This window comes from Poeciliopsis prolifica, unplaced genomic scaffold (assembly GCF_027474105.1).
Source record: "Poeciliopsis prolifica strain line A6 unplaced genomic scaffold, Auburn_PproV2 SCAFFOLD017, whole genome shotgun sequence".
Taxonomy (NCBI): Eukaryota; Metazoa; Chordata; class Actinopteri; order Cyprinodontiformes; family Poeciliidae; genus Poeciliopsis; species Poeciliopsis prolifica.
This window is the reverse complement of record NW_026562392.1, coordinates 6,902,039-6,913,044: the sequence shown is the minus strand read 5'-3', so window position 1 is coordinate 6,913,044 and position 11,006 is coordinate 6,902,039. Positions and strand designations below refer to the sequence as shown.

The following is an 11,006-nucleotide window of genomic DNA, read 5'->3' as shown; positions in this document are numbered from 1 at the left end:
TTTAACGGCGGCACCACACGGCTGTACAAGGTTGGTTTTCCTCTCGACCCTTTGGTCTTTGTTTGTCTGTGCAGAAACACTGAGTTTCTCTTCTCTTTGTGCCAAGTTGCAACCAATAACCTGAGCGCTCTGTCTTCATTTGAAGGAGAGTGAAAACGGCTTCTTGGGGGCATTTTTCAGAATTAAAAATGTAAACATTACTTTCTGTGAATAAACACCATGATGACACTTCTTATTCTACATCTTCTGCCTTGTGGTTTTACCAGCTTTGCACATTTAGAGGCTGATTTTTTTTCCTGTTTTTCCTCAAAAGACTCAAATTCGATGGAGAACATCTTGACACAGATTCCCTGTTCAGTTCAGGTCTGAAGTTTGACTAGGGACTGAATATGAAGCAACTTCACTAAAAATAAATACATAAACATTGAATAGTTTTGCAAAGTGCTGCTCTACTCATAGCCTAAATACACTACATTTTAAAACGATAATATAGAAATCAAATTGCTCTTATCGCCGGATTCAATATGACGTCTTTGTGAAAGTGATGCGCTGCAGGTAAACGACTTTTTCTCCCTTTTCAGTCGTCAAGCGGCATCAGCAGCACAAACAGCAGCAGCAGCAGCACAAACAGCAGCACCAGCAGCTGCAGGATCAGCAGCAGGATCAGCATCAGGATCAGCATCAGCATGGTCCTCTGCGCCCTGGCCAGACAGCTCTTGAGAAGCAGCAGCTGCTGTGCTCTCATGGTCAGGTATTGAAGAAAACGAGCTCAGCTGTTCACCGTCTTAACCTGCATTTCTACAGAAAATGCATTCTCCCTGGGAAGGAAAAAGCTACAATTCAGCGATTTCCAAAGCCATCCTATGCCTCTCACTCACACAGACTCCTGTCCGTGTTACTTTGTTGTCATTGACTGTGGCTTTCAAACATCTTTCTGGTGGAAGAAGTGAGTGTTTAAAGGGCGCCTCTCTGTCCCCGCAGGTTGCAGACGTCGAGCCGCCGCCGCTGCTGCCTTTACTCCAGCACCCAGGGCTTCAACCAGGAGGAGATCAGACAGAAGCTGCTGGCCTTCCCTGGAGGCTCCGTCGACCTGCTGAAGCAGGACTCTGGTGTGGCTGTGCTGACCATCAACAACCCCGCTCGCAAGAACGCCTTCTCCGGTACCATCGCTTAGATGTTTGGTGTCAATTAATCTATCAGTTCCTCTGTCAATCAATCAGATTTAAAATAAGATTATTTTAGACAATATTAGAATTACTTTGAAAGTGCAAATAAACAAATACATTTGTTTTTAAAAAGGAAAATAATAATTGTACTGCCTAAAAAAATAATAACATTATTCCTTTAATGCATGCTTGATCGTTTGTGGCAAAGGATGCATCAGCCTGTAAAATGTAAAAAGTTCAACCATTTTTTGGGGGGTCACTTGATAATAATAATTAATATTTGGATAGCAAAAGGTGCTTAATAGGATAATTTTATAATTATTTTTTACATAATTGAACCAGGTGTAACTAAAACTATGAGGAGTGAGAAGTTTCATTTATTATATTGAATTTACATAAATTTGCATAATCAATTGGTGCTCTGAATTTTCAGAAAATGGTGGGTTTCTTAAAATCCAATTAACCGTTAATTGATTGCTAAATTAAATGACAGTCATTTCATTAATCCACATTTTTTTTCAGCCCTAGTTTAGTGTGCTGTTTCAAGTCGTAGTCTTTACGGTCCAGTCTGGTGTTTTGGGTTTTGCTCCTCCTGCCAGGCAGCATGATGGTGGACCTGGAGGAGAAGGTGAGCCAGCTGGAGAACTGGACTGAAGGCAAAGGCCTCGTCGTTCGGGGCGCTGCCGAGACATTCTGCTCCGGGTCCGACCTCAACGCAGTCCGAGCGATATCCAGCCCCCAGGTACCTCTGACCGGCCGCGTTGTTTTAGCCGTCTGGACACACCTGAACGGGTTTGTTCTTCCCTCATAGGACGGGATGAAAATGTGCATGTTCATGCAGGACGCTCTCACAAGACTGCTCAGGTAAACACTCACGTTTAGCAAACTGCAAATGAAGAAATAAGCACATTTTATTGATTCTCTGACTTAAAACAATTACAATATTTAAGAACGGGCATCGCCCAGGTTCATCTTTAGCGGCTTCTTAAGCTTTGAAGGAAATATTTACAGAGTTTCAAATCACCACAGATTTGGCCCATTTTCATCAAAGTTTAAGTTAAATGGGAAATGCCACCGTTCAGTGACGCATGGTGGTGGCAGCGTCATGCTGTGGGGTTTCCTTCAAGGCGCTGTTTCTGATGTGTGTGCTGACAGAGTGGTGTTCTCAGTGCAGGCTGCCCCTGATCTCTGTTGCCCTGGTGGAGGGCAGAGCCTTGGGAGGAGGCGCAGAACTCACCACCGCCTGCGATTTTAGGTAAAGAGCTTCCACTTTTGGTTTGTTTCAAATATATATATAAGAAAATGTTTTTACATTTAGAAATTAATATAAAAAGGGTACAATAATATTCCAATGCACATTACATTTTACATGGTGTACGTCTCCACCATATAAAATGGTGTTGTTTTTTTTTCTGTCACACTTAAATGTTTCAGATCATCAGACATGTTTGGATATCTTTCAAATAACCCTAGTAAAAATTTAATCCAGTTTTCAAGAGATTGTTTATGCCCAGGCATGAGGATGATTGACAGCACTAAGACACTCCTTCTGGGTCTGATTGGTACTTTGTGACTGATATTTTTTCAGATGGCAGTCGGACACAGATTTCACAGATCATTCGTTTCCTATAAAGATGTCACAACATAAGCATAGTTTTAACAAATATGTAAAAAAAAAAAAACTATTTTTTTATAAGTGACACACTGCAGCTTTAATAAAGTCAATCATTGTTTGAAAATGCTTTTTATTTTACTCTGCAAGAATAAAATTTGAGTATTGATCTGAAATATTTCAGTATGTCAAAAATAAGCAAAAACAGAAAAAAATGTGTGGTTATTTTTTGTCTGTTTTTTTATGAAAATGTGTCCTAAATGTACCAATCTTTCTGACAGATTAATGGCAACAGGCAGCGTGATCCAGTTTGTCCACAAACACATGGGTCTGGTCCCAGGCTGGGGCGGCGCTGCGCGACTCGTCCGCATCGTTGGAAACCAGAATGCTCTCAAGCTGCTTGGCGGCGCCGTGAAAGTGGACCCCAAAAGCGGCCTGGACGTCGGACTGGCAGACGGAGTCCTGGAGGCCGACGGGGACAACCCCTTGCAGCAGGCCGAAGACTGGCTCCGTCGCTACACCGAAGGACCAGTTCCTGTGATCCGGGCGGTGAAAAAAGTAGTGCTGGCAGGAAGAGAACTCCCCCTGCTGGAGGCTCTGCGGATGGAGAAGGAGGTGTTTGGGACCGTGTGGGGCGCTCCAGCTAATCTGCAAGCCTTGGCCAGCAAGTCCAAGCACAAATAACTTGGCTCCAGCGTCCTGAGATTTGTCCAGATTAGCAAAAATCAGTGTGTGCTGTTTCTGGGTTGGATTCAGTAAGAAGAGGCTGATTGGTGTTTGATGTTCCCAATCTTTGGTTCAATGAAACCATTTTAAAGCTCCAGTATGTAACTTTTACAAAAAAAAATATATTTTTTATATACTTGTTGAAACCGTCACCATGTTGTGAAGATATAGTATGAGACGGATAGTCTGTGAAAAAAATCGAGTTCTGTCCTTGTCCCATTGCTATCTATAAACAACCAATCAGAGCGAGGAGGCGGGTCTTGGTGCTGTCAATCATTGCCATGTGCGAGCATGTTGCGAATGCTAAGGCTAGTTAGCTTGGCCAGCCGATGACGGCGGTTTTCCTGAAATGGTAAGTATTTTCTCAACCATTAGCACTTTTAACAGCAAGTACATAAGGTTTGATTGACAGCGCTAAGACCCTCCTCCTGGCTCTTGGTACTGGAGATTGATTCTTTTCACAGATTATCTGTCTCATACTGTCACGACATGGTGATAGTTTTAAAAAAGCATATCTTGGAAATACATTTTTTGAATAAAAACAAAGCACATTCATGTTTAAATGGATGATACAAAATAACAAAAGTGGACTTACCTAGGGTTTAATTTTTTTTTCTTTGAAAATCTGTTTGCTTATGCTCTTTGCAAGATATTACAAGTGATAAACATCATTGATGTCTGCATATCATTCCTCTTACAATAGACCAGAGCAGCCTTTTAACTCACAGGGTTTGGATTGTGCTCTCAGCATCATGAGATTACTCCAACGAGCCGTGGTGTGTGTGTGAATAATTTTCATCCGGGGATTTATCCAAGCAGTGCTGGAAAACTACAGATGTGCTCAAACTGCAGCAGCAGAACCCATGGAGGCTGGCAGACCCTCATCTCGTGCTGCCGTTCCGGAGGTCGCGTTTGCTGGCGGCGGTCCAAGAGAGAGCGTTAAAAAACGCGCCGTGAGCAGAGTACCAAACGCCTACAAGGTGAAGAGAAAGTCCTGGTGAATAGCAACCCACCATGGAAATATCCTCCTGGAAAGCTGAACAATGTAGCAATGATAAACTTAAACTATATGAATGCATCAAAACACTTTTCAGTCTCATGCATAAAATGAATAACTGTGATTAAAAAACATTTCCATTTTACTGTATTGCATAATTTAAGGAAGATATGTTGAGATTTATGGTTTTATAGAAAAGCTATATATTTGTGCCAACAGTTGCAATGTTCACACTTCAACCAAAACTGCATGATTGTTGGGACTCATTAGTAATTAGTTAATTAGTAATCAGTCTCTTTACTTTAATGTTCTATTTAAAGAACATTAAACTACTGAACTCTTAACTACTGAAGAAGCTGAACTTCTACGAGGATCAGAATATTAGCCGTTCATAAGTCTTTATCAAGAGGAAATCAATTAGGGATAGGATTTTATCGTAATAAAAACTTTCCTAAAGAATTTGGACAATAAATTCTAAATGTTTGGATGACCCCAAGAATTGAATTATTTTTGTACCGTTTCATGAGTACATCACACTTTATGTAACTGGTATCCTGAAAAAGCCTGTTTAAAAATGTTTTGGTAAGAGCAGGATTTGGGGATGTGGACCTATGATTTCTATCGGGCCGTCAAGGATGTAGTTACCTTAAAAAAATGTTTCAGGTAATTTCCCTCTTATAATAAATACCACAAAATCAACTTTTAAATCCATATTCACCCAACCTGCCCACCTCCACCATCAATTTATCTGGAGTCTAAAGGTGTTGAGCTGCTTCTGTCCTGAGGGAAAAGTTTGGATTAAATTCTTCTAAAACTGGAAGACGATAAAGGATCCCGGATCAGTTTGGTGATTCTTATAATTATAATTATGACAAGTTTGCTTTACAGTTTAACTTATTGATCTCCATTTAAAGCTTTGAATACTATTACATAAATTCAAAAGTTTACTGAGCCCTAAACGAGATAAATTAGCTCTTCTATTGTCAGACGAGTGACGTATCAGATCCTGACATTTCTACAATAAAATACATTTAATTACATCAGTAAGATAGCAAATACTAAAATGATCACAAATATGTTTTTAGCATGATGAAATGAAAAAGGTTTATTCTTAAATTACAAACCATGTAACAAAAGTTTGAAGCCAAAACAGTTACACAAACTATTCTCCAAAATGGAAAGTAAAATGAAAAAAAACAAACAAAAAAACAGATGATTTAATAGAAAAATAACATCACTTGAAATTCCTCCAAGATGGGCAAAAACTAGAGCTTGTTTTTGTTCTTTTATGTCCTCTGACATACATTTAACCGCCATAAGAAATAGAGATAAGAAAAACCAATCAGTTCTCCACATCCTCTCAACAGACAGTAGTGTTCAAATAACTCTCTTCAAATAAAGGAGAAATCACAAAACTGGGCACACTTGAGAATTGATCAGTCAGGGATGTTGGGGACAGTAACAGAGCTGCTTTAAAGTAAAAAAATAAAACAAACAAACAAACAAACACCAATATTTCACATTAAAATGCCAATTCCTTAAGGCTGGGCACCAATAAAACAAATGACCACAACTTCTAATGCTTACATTCATTTCAAATACACATCAATCTTTACAATAAGTTTCAATGAACTAATCTGAAATGAAAAATAAATCGCAAGGCAGCCACACACTGACCTGCCTCCTAAATCTGCATTGTTAAATATTACACAAGTAATTTAAACATGAAAGTCGCTTTAGAAGCATGATGGGAGTTCGCTTTTTTGTTTTCTATCTTATTGTAGATAAAACCAGACGAGGAACATTAGCTCAGTTAATTGTTTAATTATCGGCCCAGAGAAAGCAGCTGATTGGATTAGAAACAAGGATCAAGTAGATCGAATTCAGTGCAATGGAGGTTGAGTCAGGTGACATTTCTGCGTCAGCCAAACTGTTAAGATGATCACAAAGCAGCCATTTATGAAGACGACCGCTGTCTGACTCAGCCTCACAGAAGCCTTCAGGGTTCTGGACCGTAGATGTAAACCAGGCTTAGATTTGGGCAAAACGGGTTTGTGAGTTAAGTTCACAGTGTAGCTTCAACGTCTAAACAGAATACAATCTATAGGCATCAAATCAAAGTAACGCAGATGACTGACAGGACGTTTTTAACCTCTCATGATGATGATGTGTTAAATATAAACTTGTAAGATCATTTACATCCCAACCACGTCGTCTCTGTCTCAGTTTGAGAGCATGAGCGGCTGACTGGCGGCACCGATGAAGACGCTGAGAAAACAAATCTAAACCAATAGACAGGAAACGCTAGAAAAGAACGGCAGAGCTGTTTGTGTGTGAGCGTGACATGCCTCACTTCTCCCACCTAAGATCTGCAGCATAAATTAAATGGAGTGGATTCACACCTCAGTCACTGTACACTGGCCGTCTGGCATCCTGGACCTCCCGCTGCTGTGGGCGGACGGAGGAGGGGAGGCCGACGCGGCGCGGGGGGTCACCCTGTCCTCCGGGGGCGGTCTCCGTCTGCGCGGCCAGTCCTCCCAAGGCTCCGATTGGTCGCCGTCTCCCCCCTCTTCTTCCTCATCCTCCTCCTCTTCGTCGTCGCTCCAGTCTCCGGAGGCAGACTCCTCCACGGAGGTGTGAGGGTCTGAGGACCTGGATGGGGACGTCTCCTCCTGGTCGTCATCCTGCCCCTCTCCCTCCCCGCCCCCTGACCGGTCGTGAGGCGGGGCCGACCTGGGGCTGATCTGCAGCTGGGAGAGAGAGTCCTCCACCGAGGGGCTGGTACCGGGCCCTGGCTGGTCCCCGAGCGACATGGGGGGCCGGGTGGCAGTGGAGGGGACTGGAGCGGCGGCGGGGACACCTGCGGCCTGCGGCGGAGCGCCTGCCGTCGTGGTGTCGGCACCATCTGCAGAGTTCTCCCGACCCGCCGAGCTCAGTGCCCCGGCAACAGCGTCCACGTCCAACCGCAGCCCGGCAACGCCCTTCTTGGGAATATCGATAATGTCTCTTTTCATCTTACGCCGGCGGCCGTGCTCATTACGCCGGTACTGCACCATGTTCTCCAGGTCAGCGACGTACAGAAAGCCAGCGATCAGCATCTCGGCCGTCTTCTTCCCTTTGGAGAAGGCGTCCTCCAGCTCCCTGCTCGTCCTCTCGTCGTACTGCCACCAGCCGTTGCGGCCCTCGTAGTACCAGGCGTGGTCGCTCGCCGCCCCGCTGCGGCCGCCCGCCGACGCCTTCAGCTCCTCCGGAGAGAGGAGCGTGGGCCTTTCCAGGAAGTCGTCTGGCACTTCCTGCCTGCAGAGGGCGCATCGCTTGCTCTGCCAGGAAGCGCCCTTGACACACAGGAAACAGAAGACATGATGGCACGGCAGCTGGACGGGGTGGACACAGCTCTGCAGACAGATGGCACACTCCGGCACGGACAGGGCTGGGGACGAGCCGTTGGAGTCGGAGCAGGACGATTCGGCGCCGCTCCCGCTGCCGCCACCTCCAGCGCCACTGCCCTTCTTACTGGATGGGAGCGAGCTCACGGAGTGGTCGACCTCGCCACAGCTAGCCATCCTTATCGAGCGCTGCAGAACAGGAGACGATTAAGTTCCCCACCAGAAACCAGATGTTTACATACACTGCATTTGCAGTTGCATTTCCATTGACGGTAAAATTTCGCCAATGGGAATTACAAAGAATTAAATTGCCAAATGGAGACATGGGAATTTCAATAAAATGTTTTTGCTTTACGATGGATTGATTATTATTTTTAGCTGTATCAAAATGTGTGTATTTCCAAAAGCTGCAAAACAAGATGTTACTACCATTTAATAACTTTTCATACAAACAAACCTCGTCATATGCAATTTGACGGAGATATATGACTTTTCAAACAATTTTAATGTAAGTTTTCAAACTTTTCCACATGGAGATAAAAATGCATAAATAAATAAATAAATAAAAACAAGAAAAATTTTAATCAGAGTGAGCTCTCTTAGGAGCAAACTATCTTTGACATATTCTTCTTCGGTAACCTTGTCAACAAGAACTTAGACTGTTAGGAGAAAGTGAAGGACACATCAACACCGAATGTACTTTATGCGCTTAGAACCTTGGAAAACTTTCGTTTTTGTAAATAATTATGCCGTTTGAAAGACAGATGTGTTTGTTTATGAAATAGTACATAATCTTTTAGTTTAGCGTTAACTGTATCAGCTAGTTTTCTGTCACATTTCAATTACAAAAATGTTTTTTGTGTAACATTCAGATGTTTTTATTAGCTAGCGAAATCCATTTATGAAACATTTCAGTTAAGAATAGCAAGGCTTGGCTTGATTCATGTTATTAGCTGTTCGCTGACTATCTAGGTACACACAGCCAGATGTTGTGAGGACAGCACAGAAACATTTAACTGTTGCAGTGAGTTTCTTGCAGTCCTTCTGAGCATTTAGACTCAAAAAGTCCCCAAAACACGATGCTGCCACAGCCTACTATGACTACGGGGACGGTGTGCTCAGGGTAATCTCTAAGGCCAGTTCTCCACCACTATTTTGTTTTGCCTGTAGGTCAAAAAGTTAGGAGGACCGTGGTCTAGTCTGACTAAAGCGCTCTCTTTGCACATGTTTGCAAAATCTCCAACATGGCAACTTGTACGACTTATGGTGGTAAGACATAAGATGAACAAAGACCAAATTCTACCACAATTCTATACCACTTTCCATTGATCTAGCACAAAACATAAATGTAGTGTTTGTTGTGATGTAACAGGAGGATTATGGTAACACGTGCCTCGCTTTCACACACATGATTTTTTCAACACTTACCTAAAGTTGTCAATGCGGATGAATCATCGGGAGAGCTTCTGAACCTTCAAACCACCCACTGGAGAAACAAACAAAAAAAAAAAGATAAACAAAACAGATAAAACTTCAACAAACTAGAACATGATATGAAGCTGTTTGTGTTTTTTTCCACTCTACGAGGCAAAGAGGTGGATTCTTATTCTTGTATTTACAGGGAAAAACTTAAAAGTTCACGTTAACACATAAAGCTATGTGTTATTACATGAAGAGGTACAGTAGAGAAACAAAGGGATGCTCCGCTTACTCGCGACAATCAGGGAACTGTGCCACTTTTTTTTTTGCCAACTTCATCTAAGCTGTCCTTTAGATGGGACTTGTGACTGAAATAATAACAGAGCTTGTTGCAACACATACATGTAACACCGTATTGCGGGGAATTTGAAGAGAAAGGGTGTTTAGTCAACAAATAACAGCTGCGCAACAGCGTGTCATGTTGTTTTTAACCCGGGGGAGTTTAAACAGAGGTCACAGTGTAGAGTTCAAGAAAATCCTCCACGATCAGTAAAACCCGCCGTAGCTAGCCAAAGCTATCTGGGGCTAAGTGGTCAGCCTCCAGTAAATAGACGGATCTCATTTGACGGCGCTGCCTTCTTCCAGCAGGGCGATATAAACAGGAGAGTGGGGAACACAGGACACCACAACGATTGAATACCCACCATATCTTTAAATCTGTTTCTACTGGCCTTCTTCACGGTCGAAACTCGTCGTATCGGAGCCGTGCGAAGCGCAAGTACATCGACTTCCAATGTTGACTGTCTTTGTTTTCCTCTCAACGAGAAGCTGAGATAAACGACACAACGTCGGAGAGCGTCCTGACGTCACTGGACGTCCAATTCATATGATCCAATCACACGAGACGATGCATGAAAGCAGAGGGTTCGTTTTTATTTATTTATTTTATTTATTTTATTTTTTTAAAGGAAAGGCTAAAATAAAAATAAAAAATACAGATTTTTTTAAAATGGCAAATTAATGGAAAATAAATCAAAATAAAATAAAACATTTAAAAACAAAAATAACTCGCAATAATGAACAAATGGGTAAGGTTGAATTACTCTGGGTTCAGTGAGAATTAATAAACTGTGTATTTAAAAAAAAACAGGTTCTAAATACAGAAAAGACCGTCAACAGTGGGATCAAAAAATGGACTGGAGTGCAAAGGAGATAGAGTTCATATCAATTACAGAGAGATATGATCTGTTGAAGTTGGGGAAAATCACAAGACTGGCTTCGGGTAGGAATGCTGAGATTTCTTTCATGCAAGTGAAGCTTCATTTTTTATTTTTATCTTAGCTGTATAAAACATGAAAGACGCATAGAAAATATCAAGTTATTCAACAATAACTCTGTTTAACATGAAAGATATCTTAGTAAGACATAGTTCCATGTGCAGTGGATATGCATGAAAGATTGGACACGGGCATGCTTGAAAATGAAGTATTGCATGAATGTTAAATAGAAAGAAAGAGATACATGGCTTCTAGCACTTTTGTCGATACTGTCAAAGAGCTTAAACTCCATCAATATTGGACAAAGAACACATGTGAATGTCATTTGTTATGTCTTGCCACAGATTCTCAATTGGATTTAGGTCTGGGCTTTGGCTAACTTAGGCTAATCCATGAACATACCTTGATCTAAGCCATGTTTAT

The 11,006-nt window shown here is 42.1% G+C and overlaps 2 protein-coding genes across 2 annotated transcripts; one reads left to right on the top strand and one right to left on the bottom strand.

The window, feature by feature from the left end:
- echdc1 (enoyl CoA hydratase domain containing 1) lies at positions 1 to 4,646 on the top strand. The gene is made up of 7 exons (XM_055041789.1): positions 1 to 30; positions 582 to 751; positions 982 to 1,160; positions 1,766 to 1,908; positions 1,978 to 2,030; positions 2,341 to 2,421; positions 3,060 to 4,646. Exons 2-7 carry the CDS (start codon positions 687 to 689, stop codon positions 3,460 to 3,462), a joined length of 924 nt encoding a protein of 307 aa, XP_054897764.1. The 5' UTR covers positions 1 to 30; positions 582 to 686; the 3' UTR covers positions 3,463 to 4,646.
- A 945-nt stretch (positions 4,647 to 5,591) lies between these two features.
- Positions 5,592 to 10,143, bottom strand: LOC129367716 (E3 ubiquitin-protein ligase rnf146-like). Its single transcript, XM_055042352.1, has 3 exons — positions 10,011 to 10,143; positions 9,316 to 9,373; positions 5,592 to 8,076 (listed from the first exon to the last, which is right to left on the bottom strand). The coding sequence occupies exon 3, from the start codon at positions 8,062 to 8,064 to the stop codon at positions 6,898 to 6,900; it is 1,167 nt and encodes a 388-aa protein (XP_054898327.1). The 5' UTR covers positions 8,065 to 8,076; positions 9,316 to 9,373; positions 10,011 to 10,143; the 3' UTR covers positions 5,592 to 6,897.
- Positions 10,144 to 11,006: the final 863 nt, after the last annotated feature.